Source organism: Sprattus sprattus, assembly GCF_963457725.1.
Source record: "Sprattus sprattus genome assembly, chromosome: 17".
Classification (NCBI taxonomy): domain Eukaryota; kingdom Metazoa; phylum Chordata; class Actinopteri; order Clupeiformes; family Clupeidae; genus Sprattus; species Sprattus sprattus.
This window is the reverse complement of record NC_137915.1, coordinates 21718867-21737458: the sequence shown is the minus strand read 5'-3', so window position 1 is coordinate 21737458 and position 18592 is coordinate 21718867. Positions and strand designations below refer to the sequence as shown.

The following is an 18592-nucleotide window of genomic DNA, read 5'->3' as shown; positions in this document are numbered from 1 at the left end:
TACCTTTTTCTGCGATTAATTCAGCTCGAACTTAGAAATTTCGTTCAAACTTTGTCGCGTAGGTCTTGTAAAGGACACTTATGCTATGTATTTTTCACTTTTCTAAACTTTATACTTTTTAAGATATTAAAGAAAAACTAATACGAATGTTCCCATTGACTTACATTGGGCCATTATGACATCATAATAGGGTCTTTAAACTGGCTTGCACCTGTGCTTCACTGACACCTGCGCCAAATCCAAGGAACCTCTTCTCTCTGTCCCTCTCAATTTAACTGTAACTAGGAACATTCACCTTCCATTCTCTACTTTTTTTCACTCCATTTCTCCATCTTTCTCTCTATCCCTCTCAGTCTACTTTCTCTCACACTCAATCTCTCTTCTTCTCTCCATTTTGATCTCCTGTTTTCAATATTTTCACTCTCTATCTCTTTATCCAGAGCCACTCTTGTTCACTCTTCTTTCCTTCTTCCACTCTTCTTGCCTTTCTTTTTTCCTTCTTCCACTCTTCTTTCCTTCTTCCACTCTTCTTTCCTTTCTTCTTTCCTTCTTCCACTCTTTCCTTCTTCCATTCTTCTTTCCTTCTTTTACTCTTCTTTTCTTCTTTCCTCCTTCCACTCTTCTTACCTTTCTTCTTTCCTTCTTTCACTCTTCTTTCTTTTCTTCTTCCTTTCTTAACTTTTGCATTTCATGCACTGGTATTTCCTTCAGGAAATGCATTTTCTAGTTTCTTAATGAAATATTTATATTCTAATTTATATTCATGCCACCATCATAGTAGGTCTTGTAAACTGGAGGTGCTGACAGGTATTTCAGCTATATATTTTAATTCCTGCTAATTTTAGAGAGCAAGTGTGAATATTTCTTTGTTGTCTAACCACTCCCTAAATCACATTCTGTGGCACCACTTACACACACATTGTCCATAGCCTATTGTTGTTCTCATTACCCTAACTCTTTTTATGGAAGGAATGTGTTTATTTATGAGCAATCTAAGGTACAGAAAGCACTACAAATGATTGTAGTGATTGTATTGGCTTTTTTGGTGTTCAGCTGTCCTAACAAACAAGGCTGACTTCAGTCAGTTTTTGATTGCACCAGCGACACACTGCAACACACATGTGGATATATGTAGGCGACACAGGACACACACACACTCAGGCCTCAGGTCGCTGTAACTGTAATCTCTGCTTTTTCCCGTTTCGGACTGTCCTTCCTCCAGGACCCCCCAGGAGCAGTGGGCAGCTTTTCAGTGCCCGGGGACCAAGTGAACCGTCCATCTTGGTCAGGGACAGACAGGAGAGTGTTCTGTTCTTTTTGCATGTTTTATTCTGATGGGGTTCTTCTTGGAGGAAACCCCTTGTGAAAACAGGGAGAACATGCAAACTCCACGCAGAAAGGCCCGGGAGATATCCCACCTGAGCACCGAAGGTCTGGGGGGGGATCTGCCCCCCAGAGCCAACAGCACCCCATGGGGGAATAGAACCCATGACCTTCTTGCTGTGAGGCGGCAGTGTCAGCAACTGAGCTTCCATGACACCAAAAAAATTGCTATGGTTCCACTGGGGCTCGAACCCAGGACCTTCTGCGTGTAAAGCAGACGTGATAACCACTACACTATGGAACCAAGCAATGTCTAGTATGAACTGTGAAACTGAATATGGGTACATTCCTTAGTGAAGGCGTCCCTTAGTGTTCTACTAGGGTGTTTTTTTTATTTAAGTGTTTCCCAAACCATCTCTTAAAAGTTCCCTTAAGAGAAAGATAGGTATACAATTACTTTTATAATTAATTCATTTTTAGGAAGCTAAAACTATGTTTCAAGAATCGATTATAGTCATGTGCGTAGGGTTGAGCATGTGTAAGATGAGTATGAGTAAGATTGGATTGCAGGTGATCATTATACGAAATTAATATATCAACAAGAAATGCTATGCAATATTAAGGCCTTTTACAGGAGCTGCAATAGGCTACTATCCAGGGCCAAGACTGCCCTCTGTTGTTTAAAACTTAAATCTTGCACACTCCTCCATAGCCTTACCCAACCTTTTATAATAACTAAGTAGAACAAACTGATGTTTTGTTAAACTTATTCCGTTTAATTCCTGTGCATTACATGACATGGGCGAGAGAGTTTGTTTGTTGGCATCAGCCCTTAGTAATTTTTTCATCACTAATTTTTCATACATGAAATGTCAGGTTTATGTTTATCAATTGCATGTACTTGTTTAGAGGGAATTGTGTGAGAAGCCAAACAACTGCATGGAACATGTTATTAGTGTATGTGCAGAAGTAAGTGACCCCCCATCAAGACTACCACCAAAAAGCACCAGAAGAATAATAAATCAGGTAATAGCCAGGGTGTGGTCTTAAGAGAGGCTTTAACAGGACTGGAGGTAGCTTTGGTACTAAGATAACCTTTTACAGTGGTAGAGGTGGCTGAGGTTGTGTTATGAGAAACTTTTACAAGGCTGGGAGTGGATAGGGTTGTCCTTTAAAAACCTTTAATAACAGAAATGGGAGTGGCAGGAGTGATGGTCCAAAGTGAGGCTTTATCAAGCCTGGGGTTGTCCTAGAATGGGGACAGAGCTGGAAGTGGCTGAGTGTCTAAGAGTGCGTTTTATAGGGCTGGGAGTTCATTGGGTTGTCCTATGAGAACCTAAACTGTACTGGGAGTGGCTGGGGTGATTGTCCCAGGAGAGGCTTTAACAGGACTGGGAGTGGCTGGGGTTGTGGTCCTGGGAAAAATGATGACAGGACTGGGAGCATCGAATGTATTGATCCCTGATACAGCAGTAGTATTTGGGGCGCCTAAGGAAGTGCTTTGCTGGACTGTTTCTGGAAAATAAACTTCACAATGTCATAGTTTTAGTAAATGCCCTTAAGAAATACTTGCATGGCTCATCAATAATCAAATTATGTAACAAACGATTCAAACATTATTGTTGACAATTAGATCACTGCTAACTGACTGAGGACCTACTGTGTGTGGTCACCCACAGCATTACAGTTTAGCTGCTGAACAATTTGATCCGAGCTCAAACTGAAGACATAAAACAGGCCTACAATATTAATATTTATGACGAAAACTTTAATAAAATGGTAAATGTCAGCAGAAAAGTAAAAGGAGTCCAGACCAGTCCATTCATTTTTTCTATTTTTTTTTTCAGTGTGATTTAATTTATAGTGAACTATGTTAATGGTCAGAATTATTATTTTGTTGGGTAAAGTAGGTTACACATGTGTAGACAATTGTCTCGCCTGTGCGAATTCAGTCACACAACATGTTAGCTTCGCCTTGCTTGCACAACGGTGCACTTCCTCTATTACAGATTGTAAATTTGTATTACAGATTGTAAATCTGTTTCCATTAATCTATGAATCGCATGTGTGCGACTCTCTCACGTAATTCCGTATGGCACTCACGTACTCTGGTGTAGGCTACTGTTACGACTGTTACCGCTAGGAGCAGGAAGTCGAACCGATTACAGACAGAATACTGTCGAGGGAAACCACCAATTATAGCGGTCGAAGAGCCGATTCCTAAATGGTTGAAATGACATAAAGCCGTATAGTTGGGATTATCGAATCGTCTTGACAATGTCCTTTAGGTAAGCTATCGATACAGAAGGATTCGGAGCAGAGAAGACCTGCTATGTTGTCAAGGCTACTTCAAATGTCTGCTGTGTTTTAAATAGGTCAGGTCTGCAAAGGTTTTCACAGCTTTATTTTACAGGAGTCAGGACCTGTTTCCTTCTGATTGAAGTCACTGTTTTTTTAGTTGATCGTTTTCTGATTCAGATGGAGTTGGCGAAAGTGTTGGCAAACATGGCTGTGTCGTCCTTGCGGAGATAAGGCTAAAGGGAAGACATCGCAATATTACTGAGACTTGGTCTTCATTACTGATGCAAACTATGTCTTTTTACTCTGTAATAATGACTGCTGCTGTCGTTAGTCCCAACTGCTAGAGCAACCAGGCGTAGACCAGGGTACGTCAGCCAAGTAAGTTAAGTAGATGTGGCGACCTCAAAGTAATAGTGTCACATTGGATACTTGTCACAGTGTGAAAAGCAGATAAACAAAGCAAGAGCACGCTTTTATCGACGTGCTTGGCTTAGGTCCATGCTGATTGATGCAGGAGACATTTTAATGTGTTTCAGAAGGATTATAATGTGTTTGTTGCTGTGGTGCATAGCAGTTGTCCAGTACTTTGATCTTAAATAGCACACACTCAGCCTATGTATGGATGGCTGCCTATGAGCATTGCACAAGCCCTGAATCAGTGCATTGGAATTGACATGCATGTAGCCTAAGGCAGGTAGTGTGATAGTCTGTAGTGTTCTTTTCTGTGTATTCCCATGTGTGAACTTGTCATATTCTGACTAAGATCAACTCCTCACAAGATTTCCACATTATAGATACCCACTTTTGTTAGATACTCAGGGTCTAAAACCCTCTCTCTCCTGTCTGCTTACTCAGAACTGTTATTCATTCTGTTATATCATTTGAAATTTGTCTAAACTGTGTATAAAACTCACTTTGCGAAGGAAGGGGTTGTTAAACTCACTTATTATACGGCTCTGGGTCAATGACATGACATGCATATTTTTGTGTCCGATTGCATCATTTTATTTTTAAATAGTTTGAATCAATTCATGACATGCATCACTTTATTCTATTAAATCTATTTAGTTTGAATTCATTTTCAGGAAATCAGAAAAAAGGATATTATTTTATGTTTTGGGATCTCAAACCCCCAAAATGTCAGGTGGCGCAACCGTCCGTGCAAATGAACAGACTAAAAAAGTATTAAAAAATGGTGTTTTAATGAAAATAAATTCAAAGTAAAATACTTTGGCATGATTTTATGTTTGAAACCTTTCAAATAAATCCAATTTTCCAGATATCAATACTTTGATCTAGTTGAGATAATTAAAAAACTTTTGTCCATCAATTTGTAAGCTCTCAAATGTCAGGGTGGCACAACCGTAAAAATGTGTCTTTTATTCTGAAGTAGAATGTCAATAATAGTAAACAGGATATTGAATCATCAAGAGGACCCCAATTGACCTTTATGACTGATTGAAAAGGTTGGTAATTTTCTCTCAAATTTTGATAAAAATAGTTACTTTCAACTCCTAGTAAGTTTGGTTCACTTTCTATGTCAGGTGGTACAACCAATGTAAAACTAGGGAAATGTTATTTTATCATAAAGCTCTTTTTACATTAAATTATTATATGAATGAACATGAACTTGAACTCAAAAACTAATACAGGTGTCCAAATAGAGGCCTGTTTAATTTGAAATTAGTGGGGAAAATGTCAGGTGGTGCAACCAGTCAGTCAGGTGGCGCAACTGCAGGGAATTTAACTATACATTATACCTTATAATATTATTATTAATTATAATATGATATATAAGGCTCTTAGATTGTCTATTAATTTTCTAAAATGTTTATAAGTTTAATATTAAAGATGGTATATAGTTTCTAACATTTTCATGATTATTTTAAGTCATTTTAGATGTCATTATCAACTAAAGAAAAATCTGCACGACACAGGGAGCTCATAATTATCCGGCTGCAAGACAAATATACCTTGCAAAAAGAAAAGAAAGGTATGATAAACTGTAATGCAAGCCTGGATTTGGTAGTAGATACTTTTATACAGTTGTCAGACCTTTCAAATTTTGGAACCTGTACAGAACTGTTGAAACATTTCAACCATAAGCTCGACAGCCGTGCTAGCCAAATGCCACTACAATTGGCCACAGCAAGCCAAAGAATGCAGGTTTTTTGAAAGAAAGCCTAAGAGAAGATGAAGTTGTCCTCCACATCGATTTTTCTGAAAACTTCTCCTGCTAGCTTCATAGTGAGGTACAGTCTTTCCATTTTGGAGGGAGTCGGAAGCAAGCTACAGTCCACACCTGTGTAGCTTATACAACAGCTGGCTAACAGGCCTATGCCACCATCTCTGCGTCCCTTCGGCACAATGAGAGAGCTGTGTGGGCCCACTTGGAGCCAGTGCTAAGGGATGTAATGAGGAAATGCAACCCATCCCCCACAACTTTATACATAATGAGTGACGGTCCAGTCACCCAGTACCGAAATAATATTTTTTTTTTTGCTCAGCCCATCCAGCTGATATCATTTTTGACTATACAAAGGATGTCCTCAAAGTGATATCAGAACCTTGGAGTAAAGTATCAAATCAAAACCTGATACTTTAGAGTGTGACTTTGTTGTTGATCATTTACAATCAATTACAGTACATCTAATCAATCTGTTGCACTATAGCCTATTCCTATACCGAATGTGATCCTGTGGCCTATATCCTGTTTTTGATCAATTCACTTCCTTTTTTTTAATAGCCTTGATAAATGTGATCAATATACTACCTTAACATCAGCAGAGACTGTTAACTTAAATATTTTTTTGTTGTATTTGAAATAAAAATGCAGTCATTACTACTGTTGTCAGGTGGCACAACTGAATCGTCAGGTGGTGCGACCAGGTAACATTTGTATTTAAGACAATAAATAATAGATTAAAGTGACAAGTGGTTTCAAACTATGATGTGCATAGCTATTGTATTGAAAACATTAATTTTGTATATTCATAAAACAATTTTTCGGTCTTTAAATGTAAAATTGGATACTCAACATTTACAAAATACCTGGTGCTAGGGTGCGATAATCTAAAATTGTTGTTAATACAAAAAACAAACACAAAATAATAATCTGTAAGGCACTGTATACAAACTAAGGAACACTTGCTAAAAAAATCACTTTGAGTTAATAGTAGGTAAATATATATATTTTTTACAAATATTTGGTTGCGCCACCTGACATTTATTGGGTGGTGAAGTTAAAAATACAGTCAAAAAATGAATTTAATCACTTTGAAAAGTTATTTACCAAATAAGACTTGTTTCAACACATTGCTCCAATTTCAAAAACATGCATTACATCAATTTTGAAAACACATTTTAAAAATATTTTTTTTAAAGCCTTATTTGTCATTGACCCCTCTTCAGAATGTTCCAAAAAGTACCGTTGATTTGAATGGGCCATCCCTACGTCATACCCATACATTAATTCCTGCTAACAGACCTCTGCGAAAGATAATCACCGCTGTCATTGGCAACGGGTTTTGTACTTCTAATTCACATCTTTCATATCATTCCGCCAGAAGTCCAGTCATTTTAACGCAACAGTAGAGAGTAATTTGAAGTCAGCAAGTAATGGGTTGCTATGCAACACCTGAAACTTCAAAGTTCTATTTGCTTGAAGAACTATTTATTTCTAAACGGGACACATGAAACGGCACCTAAATCATTAAAAAGAGATATGTTGGAGGAATGTCTTCTATCGTTTTTGGCAAGTACCCGTATAATAAGCGGGATAATGTATTGTCCGTCGGTCATTCTACAAAAATAATTCCCTTCGGTACAAAACAACACCCTCCGCTGCGCGTCGGGTGTTGTTCGCCCCGTCGGGAATTATTTTTGTAGAATGACCTCCGGACAATACATTATCCCTTACTTACAATTACTGACATAATGCAGTGAATGGGGAAGTAGGCTAAGAAAGATTCAAAGACTTCTCTTTTCAGAATGCATTAGGAGGACATCAAGATGTGGCGGTGTGGAAGACATCCTGGAACAAGAATTTGGAGGAGTAGGAGCCAGGAAGCCAACAGAAAGTTACTTCCTCTCTACGTTCAAAGTAAGTACAACCTCTCATCTATAATGTGTACATTATAGTGCGGCCTCAGGCCTTACATAGTGTAGAGGTTTCCAGTACATCTACCACTTCCCAATATCAAAGCAGAGAACAGTTGAAGCCCTCACATTTTGTATAACCGGCCATAGTTTTTTTAGTTTTGTCTTGTTTTGTTTTTTCTGTCTTTAGATCTTGGTTACCTCAAGCCTGTATCAAATGATATGCACAGTTTTAGAAAGTTGAGTGTCTCCACATTTTCAAGGTGAGATGGCCAAAACGTCAAGGAATTAAACAAATTAATTACTGGATAATGTGGGGTAGCCCGCATTGTATGTCTTGAGTGATTAACAGATCCCTGACAGCTATCACTCTCTTCAACAGATGGTTTAAAGTGCCAATATTTGGCCTGTCTGGTGTTCATACATCAGATGCCTGTGACTTGAGGACATTCTGCAAGAGAGAATGTCATACAGGTAAAGAGTGCCTCCTCCCCTCTCTCCTTTGTCTTCTTTGCATGATCACAGTGATGTACATAGCTGTAAGTCCTTTGTGTGTAGATGGCCAACAGACCCACTGAAAATCTCATGAGGTCAATCAGCTGTTTATGGTGAATTGTACTGGTGGTCTGGTGAGTACCACTTACAGGATCTGCAATAGGAGAGGCCACTCTGCTGTGCAATGCTATCTATTTTGTCAGGGCTAATCTGTCCTTATCATTACATTTCCCTCAGCTGACACTATATATAGACTGTGATGAGCTGTTCTGGGCAAGTTGTGTACTAAAGCCATGTGCTAGTTTTGTCTCATTCTCCATTAGTTGAAAACATTTTGGGTAATGGGCGACTTTGATCATGGGCAAACAAACAAGATGGGCTTTGTTCAAACAGTTAAACATTTTTTTTTTTAAATCTAAAACTAGATTACATGTTTTAGCAATGTGGCGCTGTGTAACCAAATAATCGTGGCTATGGTGCCAAGTTATCTCTTCAGCAACTACTTAATCAGTGGTCTGTTCAATGGAATTTGCATTTCACCCCCACAGACGCACTTGATATCCACAAACAGAAACTGAAATTATGGTTCAGCCACCTACCTCAAGAAGAGAAGCAATTTGGAGGTTGCTTCTCCCCAGAAACTATGCATATAGAACCTCTCATTCTTGAGGGGCATCCAGCTGAGGATAAGCCCGGGCCTTTTGACATCAAACATGATAAAGGTGCATCCATCGCCATCGAAGAGCTTTTCCAGCCAACCCTTGACACCAGAGACCAAGGAGTTAACGTACTGCTTTACGGGGCAGTGGGCACAGGCAAGAGCACAGTTGTGCGAAAGATGGTGCTAGACTGGTGTATTGGGTCCACACTTTCTCAGTTCCAGTTGGTAGTGCCTTTCTCCTGTGAGGACCTCTCACAGGTGTCCAGACCTCTCTCATTGCGAGACCTTGTGGGCAAGAAGTATGTGCACCTTCGTAAGACTCCGATGCTGAGTGGAGAGCTGGACCAGGCAAGAAATGTGCTTTTCATTTTCAATGGTATGGAGAAGATGAAGTTGGACTTTCGCATGTCTTCCACCGAACTGTGCAGTGATCCAAATGAAGCTCTTCCGCCAGGAGCCATTGTTGTAAATCTGTTGAGGAAGTATCTTCTGCCTGAGGTAAAAAAAAAAATTAAAGTGATGTTTCTCTTGTAAAGTTACAATTTCTGTTTGTAATAATAAAATAATTGATTAGGTGTTGTTTATTGATCGTACATGTACTGTCCTTCGCAGGCCAGCATTTTGGTCACCACAAGACTGTCTGCTCTTGAACGGGTTCCCCAGAAGTATGTGACCCGTTACGCGCAAATCTGTGGCTTCAATGACCCTGCTCGCCAGCGGGCATACTTTACAAGCAGGCTCCTCCAACAGACTGGAGAGCCGACACACAAGGATGAGCTGATTGAGCTTCTTTACCTCAACCTGAGGCAGAAGAGTCAGCTGGCTGCAGCCTGTTATCTACCTTCATACTGCTGGCTCACCTGTGCCACACTGCACTTTCTGCATTTCACCGATGACAAGGCACCCATTCGTACCCTCACTGGTATCTACACAAGCTTCCTGCGGCTTAATTTTGGAGGGGAAGTGCTCGAAACTGGAGGCGTTGTGTCCTCCCAGGACCAGCAGACATCTTTGATGCGATATGTTGTTCAGACCGTGGGGAAACTGGCTTTTGATGGTGTCACGAAGAAACGAGCCTCCTTCTCTGAGGACGAACTTGAGCAGTGGATTGGTGGTAAAACAAAGACAGATGAGGAGTTACAAAAGCTGGCTATGTTCCGTACGGATGTGCTGGATTTTTTCCTGGTGCCCTGTGTGGAAAGCAAACGGTCATATGACACTGCTGAAATCGATGAGAAACACTATGTATTTGCTGTTCCTGCCATGCAGGAATACCTTGCCGCTCTCTATGTAGTTCTTGGTGAAAACAAGACTGCCTTGGAGAAACTTACTAAACAGGTGTCTGCAACCATAGGTGAAGCTGGGGATGACGTCACCACCCTTTTCAGCATCCTCTCCAAGTTCATACCCTTCAAGGTATTTGCGGTGTTTAACCTCTTGAAGCTCTTCCCCAGCATTTTAGAAAGGATTACTCTCCACAGCAAAGGGCACATCGCTCGCACGATGGCCGCGGAAATGTTCCGCTCGGAAGACAGCTTCAATGAGGATGTGCTGGACCAGGTGGAGCAGAGCCTGCTGGGGGTTCACGGCCCCCAACCGGAGAAGCACCTGGACGTGAGGGCCTTCGAGCTCTACCCGATCTTCATGGGAGGGCTCCTGCACTACGGTAACCGGAGGCTCCTGGAGCAGCTGGGCTGCAGCATCAAGAGTGAAACGGTGGCCCAGATCACTCGCACGCTCAAGAAGCAGCTGCTGAGAGGGAGTAGCAAGAAGCTGCCCCCGGAGGAGATGATGGATCTGCTGACGCTGCTCTACGAGTTCCAGAACCCAAGGATGACGGCGGAGGTCCTGCAGTCCATCCGGGCAATAGACCTGACGACCGTACGCATGACGCCCCTGAAGTGCTTCGTCCTCAGCTCTGTGCTGAGTTGCTGCTCCCCGGGGTTCCTGCTTGACGACCTGATCCTCTCCTCCTGCCACCTCACGCAGGACCTGCTGCACTTGCTCTGGCCTGCCTTCCGGCATGCAAGTAGCCTCAAGTGAGAGCCCTTATTTGTTCCAGGTGGTCCAGTGATTGGTCATTTTAAATCATGCAATTTGGGATTTAGAAAATCTGTAATTGTTTAACTGAAGACTTTTTTATGGCAGTACCAATGAACCTAGAGGAAACCTCCTTTTGAGATGCATTTAATATGGATAGAAGCTGTCATATCATAAACTTACCTTTTATTTATATCTGCTCAAAATATCAACATCATTTTCCTAGCATTACATCAGTACTTTGCTTCAAGGCTTATACAGTTGCTACAAAAGAAAACTTCCTAGAGGTCTAATATGATGACCCTTCATCTGAAATGTGGCATAATTGGATTAATTTGTTGGTTTTGTAATACTTAAAGAGGTAGGTGCTAAACAACAAGTCTAATAGAATGTTGCTGTGGTTGCAGTGAGCCTGTTTCATGACATCATTGTGTGAAAAAGCGCTTTGACAGAATTAGATAACAATTCTGAATTGGGGAGTCATGAAGAGATAGTTAATCATTAAAGCAATTAGTAATCTAAAGCTATGCCAACAGCTGCATAAATGCCTGGTCATAAATAGCTACTCAATTCCATTCCATCACTCCACCATTACGAATGCCATATTATTTTCCATGCTAAATTAACATTGTAAACTATAGTGTCATGTACTGTACATGTGCTTGTTCATGCATTCAAAATACTGAAGAACATAACTTAAATTATTTATTTTACACACATAATTGCACGCATGATTTTATGTACACTATTTAAAGAATTGTACATAGTGAAGGATTAGAATTGGAATTGGGTGGCAGGCATCCTAATCACATTTACTAATTTAAGAGTTGACAAACTAACTGCAAGGATGTGTGTGTACACGGTGTGTGCGTGCGTTTTCTGTTATCTTCAGTCTCCAGTTTAACCGCCTTGGTCCAGAGTCCTGTGCACTTCTGAGAGATCTCCTGGTTGAACCCAACTGTACCATTAGATCGTTACAGTAAGATACTGTTTTTCTCCACACTTACATTAGTATTTATACGTTTCTGTCATTAAGATGTACATGCCATCATGTACCTCCCTCCCTGTGACTAGTTAAAAAGGTAAGTAATGATGCATTTATGAACACTTTGAGTAGATGTCACACGGACATGTGAGTATGAAACTTTACATATGTTTTTTGGGGGTTTGGGCCTGATAGCTGACTAGACTGCTGTTTCTTAGATAACTTGAAAACTAAATTCAGAGTGCTGTTTTGTGTGTTTAACCTTTATTTAACCTGGATGACCCCACTGAGGGGTTCATCTGTGCTAACTTTACCTCTCCCGCACAAACTTTCAGCAACAGAATTACTCACAAACAGCCTTGTGTAATAAAATTAACCTAGACCAAGTTATTTCCCTCTCCCTAAACAGGTTGTGTGATAACAACCTGCTGGACTCGGGGGTCAGTACCCTGTTGGACAGTCTCCCAGAGAACCAGAGTCTGCAGCACCTGTCCCTGATGCACACTGGTCTGGGGGATGCTGCTGCGTTGGAGCTTGCTGAGAGGCTAGGCACACACACGGGTCTCCTGGAGCTCAATGTGGCCTACAACAACATTGGGGACAGCACAGCTGTCACACTGGTGGATGCCTGCAGAGAGCATCCAACAATCAACACAGTGCAGTAGGTGTCAGTGCACTTGTGCTCAGCTTGGTCAACACATACACAATGTCAACAGCATATGAATAATGTAAATAGGAGTCATACAGTAGGTTTCATATTTGTGCACAGATTTTGCCATTGCACATACTTGTTGAAGTGGTCTGTCACACCTGCTTGTATGGTTGTATAATCACAATGAGAACAATATCTGCATTTAATTTGCGGTAAACAGCTAGAGATTGACTATATCTCTGAACTACACTTCCTATCAATTCATAACTTTGTTATTTTTGTCTTATGACATCCACACAGCCTGTATCTGAACCAGCTGACTGATGTAGGGAAGCAGTCCCTGTACAACCTGCAGAAGGGGGGCTCCGGCCGCCATGTGAGGGTCCTAGCGTCTGTGATGGAGGGCTCGGACATCTCCGAAGACTGGCATCCCATCCTGAGCATCATAGGGAAGAATTCCATCTCGTGGGAGCGGGAGAGGGTGCGGGAGCAGCTGCTGGTGTTCCTGCGGGACCTGGAGTGGGGCCGCCAGCAGCAGCAGAGTTTCTGGAAGAGGCTGCACTTCCGGCGCGTGGAGAACGGTGTGAAGCAGACCCTGCTCATGCTGGAGAAGGCCAGCTCCATCGGGTCGGGGACTAGCAATGGTTAACCATTGACTTAAATGATGGGAATGACTTGGGATATACAGATGGTGCTATGTCATCATCTATTTGTGTGTTTTTTGTCTGATTCACCCCTGATTTTACTGTGCTTCCATCATGTATGATCATGAATGTTGTGCCTGTCTATATCTGACAGTTAGGATACAAGTTACTCTACGGACAATTAACTCAGACTGTTACAATTAATTGCCATTGCGGTGTCAGATGCAACATTGCTTTGCAGAAAGCAATAAGTACCTCTATATATAGTGAGTCTATATGAAATTCCATGGCATCAGCCGTAGTCTATGCTGACTGTTGCAGATATGGGTTCTGTCTATGGCATTGTGGCAATAGGTTGCTGTAATATCAGAACCCAGATGTGTACATTTTCATTCAGGTGGATGTTTGAACAGTGATCCATCACTTAAAATGGTTGTTATAGTGCTATAATGTTGTTGAAGGATCTGTCTGACAGACCTATATGAGATTGCAAATCTTACAGATGTTATGACAAATATAAGGGGGGAAAAAATAAAAATGTAAGTGTGATGAATTGGGAGTGCCTTGCAAGTGTTTTAAAGAATAAAGCTAAAACGTCAAATCTGCATGTTTTCTCTGGTTTGGATTTTATGATGTTTTGAAATAAAGTGCTTCTCTACATCTGCCTCATGAGGAGACTTTGTGCTGCATTAAAGGGCTGCCCCAGTGGTGTGATGTGGCCTGAACATACAGATTAAACATTAAGCTCGAAATGGTTATGAGGAGGAGGAGCTGGTCTAATGGCCAGGTGAGTTGCTGACAGAACATTCTTAATGCTCTACCCAGCTGTGTACCTTGCACTTCCACAGAAGAAAACAAGACAGGCATACGCTCTGGACAGGACATTTTTCTCCTGAAATATCTATTTATTGATTTATATAGTGCTTTTTTACCTGAGACACGGCATAACGGCAGTCTGATCAACATGAGATACACCGCAGGTAAGTGATTTAATTTGTGTCCTGCTCGTTTGTTTTTCTATACACCTATTACACACTCGAGATTTGAGATTAGGTTCACAATTTACAATATTGTACAAAAGAGCACAGTGATTTAGCTTACATCGCGTAATACTAAATGCAGGCTGTTAAATTCCTTTAGGTGATAATTTTACATGTGTAAGACTAAGCCAAATTCAGAATCAAATGCAAAGCAGGCATACCAAACAAAATCTACTTTGAACATTTGTAGAGAGAAATCAGTTAAAGATGCCAATGTACTACTAGGCTTATGGTGTTGTTGCTATCAAAGTGATGTTAACAGTAGGGCTAACACATACAGCTTACTGTGTAAACAGTAAACAGAGACCTGTGTAATTCTCATGAAGTGTCTTGGTTAATAATCACACGTGAAGACTGCAGCCTGGTTCACACATTCATGGAATTTCTTTTGAACTCTGAGTCTAATGCATGCAAATTATGGTAACCAATATATGGACTTCCCATTTGTTTTGATCCATAGAAGCAGAGACAATCCATGACATCCCTCTGTAAGTTTCACAACCTTTTCGGGGGTTGTTGTTCCTGTTTCTCTTTTCCTTTCGTCCCTGTTTCTTTTCAGTCCGGCATTAAACTTCTGAAATATCTGGCAACAGCAGTAAAACAGCAGAGTTTCATTAACTTACTTATATCTATTTACACATACCTAATTATATTACTTTTCGTCTTTAGGAAATTTACTTTTGACCCCAAACTTGGCATTGATAATCCAGCCTTGGTCATTTCAGATGACACAGGTAGGTTTTAACACATAAACAGAGATAGCAATAACACAAATGCTGGTAAATGTACTCTTGATAAATGGCAGATCACTGTCCTATGACACCATACTATCACACCATACTGTCGAAGCAAATTCAGGTAATATCATTGATATCAACTACAAGGAGAGAAGACAAGTGGAAAATACATTTGGTAGCCTTATTAGATCATCTTATTACCAATTTTACCTACATACAATTGCAAGACATGGCAAACCTTTTGATAAGGTAGGGCTAAGTTAACATAGTTTTGCTTTCTCAGAGCCAGATGTCTCCCTCCAGCTGTGCAGGCTGAAGAGGGAGCAAGGTCAGGGGTTCGGCTTCCACCTGCAGAGGCGGGACGATGTACAGGGTCACAGCGTGGACCGAGTGGAACCGTGGAGTGCAGCTGAGCAAAGTGGGCTCAGAGAAGGACATCACGTTCTGGAGGTCAACAGAGAGTATGTGCACCACAAGAAACATGCCCAGGTGACCAGCACCACCTCATTACAGCTGTCTCAAACCTCGTCTTCTTATGTTTGGTCCTCCTCTCTGAGAGCAGTGATAATTCTGATAATAGGGATTGGAACTTGGGCTGCAATTGCAAACTAGTCTTTATTTCATCTAAACCATCTTGTAATGGATCCAACATTGATCAAAAAGATCAAACCAAAGCATGACAAAGCATTTATTTTTTAAAGAGAGAGCACATATTTATTCACTATTAGAAACATATGTGCTTAAAATCCTTGCATCATCAAGAAAACAGAGAGAAGTTCTGCTCTGATGGCGTTTTGTGTCAGCTCTGGTTGTTTAGTTAAGTCTTGGTTTGATTAACAGGTTGTTCGGCAGATCCAGGAGTCCGGACTACAGATATTTCTACTTGTGTTGCACAGCGAAGACTATGAGAGGGCCATGTCCAAAAAGCTGGACTTTAGATCTCTTGTCAGTGCTCATCATGGTGGCATCTGTGCCCAACCAAGACTTTGCCACATCATCAAAGAACCAGACTTTGACTTGGGCCTTACCATAATGCCTCTTGAAGGTAGAAGTCATATCATAACATATCATATCATATTATATCATATATCATATATCATATCATATCATATCACATCGCATCTCATCTCATATCATATCATACCATATCACACCTCATCTCATCTCATCTCATCTCATCTCATCTCATCTCTTCTCTTCTCATCTCATCTCATCTCATCTCATCTCATCTCATCTCATCTCATCTCATCTCATCTCATCTCATCTCATCTCATCTCATCTCATCTCATCTCATCTCATCTCATCTCATCTCATCTCATCTCATATCTCTCACCTCTCACCTCTCATATAGCATATCATATTCATAGCTTTATGGGTGCATATATGAGTGAGTAAAATAAATGTTTTTCAGGTATGAAAAACAGTTACCGTGTGAACGTGGTGAGTGAGGGTCCAGCAGAAAGAGCAGGAGTCTGCAATGGGGATCGTCTGGTGTGGATCAATGGCACTATGGTCTCAACCCTCACACATTCAGCACTCACCAAAACTGTGAGTAAACCTCTCCTCATTCGTGAAAGAAAATAACAACCTGATACCCTCCCTGATTTATTTTGTCTACAATGCTTTTTTTCTTGCTCTAGGTCAAGAAATGTGGAGATCATTTAACAGTTCTTGTGATTGATAGCCAGAGTCAGCTGCACTACATCCAACGGAACATACCAATATTGCCCATCATGGCTGGCTATCACAATCTACCCCACAGACCAAAGACACTGCGTATTACCCAGGGCCCACATGGCTATGGCTTTCTACTGCGACAAGAGAAACTGCGAACGAGACGCATTGGTGAGGATCACTTTCTTATTTTTTCTTTTGGAATACATTCAGGAAATGACAGAAATATCTTGTTTTAATGTAATCTTATTTTGAAGATAATTCATCTTGATTTAGTAACTTGTCATTATACAATAACTCGTACTTTAATCTATCACATATATGCAGATTGCACTATAGGAAGCACAGAGAAAAACTATAACTTCTTGCACATAGGCGAAACTATTGTCATGCTACTTTTGTATCTGTTGGTAAAGACTAATATGAATATAATATTTAAATATCCTCCAGCTCACATGTTGCGTGAAGTGGACTCTTGCAGTCCAGCAGAACAGGTGGGCATGGAGGATGGCGATCTCCTGTTGTCAGTAAACGGCGAGCCAATAGAAATGGCAGAGCATGAGGACATTGTCAGCAAAGTGCGACAGAGTGGCCAGAAGGTTACGCTCACCTGTATCTCCCTCAATGGGAGAGAATTTTATGAAAAGGTGGGTCACATTTGTAAATATGTCTTATTCTTAGAGAACAGACCTCTTCAGTGTGATATTAAAGATGTATTTCAGACAATAAGCAAAACAATTTGACAATTGGTATAGCATAAACAGCAATGTTTTTTTCCTTCTTTATCATCATATAATATTTATTTTATTAACAATAATTACTGCCTTATTCCTCCTTAAATGATTGTGTTCTTGTGTCACAGTTGGCTCTGTCTCCACTCCTCTTCTATGAAGAAGACATCCTAGAAAGACTTGAAGAAAACAGGCAGAGAGGCTCGCCTCTTAAGAGTGACCATTCAGTGCCAGTCTGCCCTCGGCTCTGTATAGTCAATAAAGAGGCCAAGGGCTTCGGGTTCAGCTTGGGATGTGTCGAGAATGAACCAGGAACATTCATCAGCCAGGTGAACTTGTCATCATACCCCAGCCATCAATATGATCTGTAGGATACTAACTATCTCAACTGTTACTAGTATTCTGTACAGCTGAATATTATCTTGTCATATGGAAAACCATTTATCATTAAAAGAATCTTAGCTTTCTACTTATTTGGAAAGTAAATTATAAAAATATTTACTGAATAATTGGCTCTGTTCAATGAGTAATATATATTTATAACCATTATGTGGAAAGCCACGAGATGTCCAGTAATAACTGGAGGTCTCTTCATCACTACCTCTCCGCCCCTGAAGGTGACAGCAGGGAGTGGTGCTGAAAGATCTGGACTCTGTGAGGACGATGTGGTTGTCGAGGTAAACGGACAGAGTGTGGAGAAGGAATATCTGAGGGAAGTGGTGAGGCTGATAATGTGTGGTGGATCATACGTCAAGATGGTGGTCATGGACAGGCATGGATATAAAACCCAGAGGCAAAGTGGTCTTCCTTATATGGCAGTGGTCCCTTGCAACAATTGGGTAAGAACGTGCACACACACACACACACACACACACACACACACACACACACACACACACACACACACACACACACTTTTATTCATACATGATATCAATGTATATATCACATTTGAAGGTCTCAGAATCAATTATTCTTTTGCAGGTCTCAGAGTCAGCACCAAACACCTTTGTGTAAGAAGATTAAAATGTATAATTGGCAATTTATAATACATGTGTGTATTGAACCAGAAAGGGTATTTTGCATTCAACAGTGATCAACAACATTTGAAATATAATTTCATGTGCATTAATAAAGTTTATGTCTTTCAGTGCCACGTTGTAATGGATAGCAACATTCAATCTATAGTGTGCAATTTCAGATAACTTTCA

General features: G+C 40.6%; 2 protein-coding genes across 2 annotated transcripts; both read left to right on the top strand.

Annotated features, from left to right (window-relative positions):
* The first annotated feature begins 3498 nt into the window (after positions 1 to 3498).
* On the top strand, positions 3499 to 13752 carry nlrx1 (NLR family member X1). Its single transcript, XM_080854977.1, has 9 exons — positions 3499 to 3611; positions 7614 to 7726; positions 7913 to 7985; positions 8105 to 8196; positions 8766 to 9376; positions 9491 to 10917; positions 11811 to 11897; positions 12313 to 12564; positions 12856 to 13752. Exons 2-9 carry the CDS (start codon positions 7636 to 7638, stop codon positions 13202 to 13204), a joined length of 2982 nt encoding a protein of 993 aa, XP_080711103.1. The 5' UTR covers positions 3499 to 3611; positions 7614 to 7635; the 3' UTR covers positions 13205 to 13752.
* A 411-nt stretch (positions 13753 to 14163) lies between these two features.
* On the top strand, positions 14164 to 18398 carry nherf4a (NHERF family PDZ scaffold protein 4a; the record flags this gene model as incomplete). Its single annotated transcript, XM_080855640.1, has 11 exons — positions 14164 to 14179; positions 14700 to 14727; positions 14909 to 14973; positions 15260 to 15465; positions 15817 to 16021; positions 16388 to 16524; positions 16617 to 16821; positions 17101 to 17297; positions 17513 to 17710; positions 17999 to 18220; positions 18366 to 18398. The coding sequence occupies 11 exons, from the start codon at positions 14164 to 14166 to the stop codon at positions 18396 to 18398; spliced, it is 1512 nt and encodes a 503-aa protein (XP_080711766.1).
* Between the last annotated feature and the right edge of the window lie 194 nt (positions 18399 to 18592).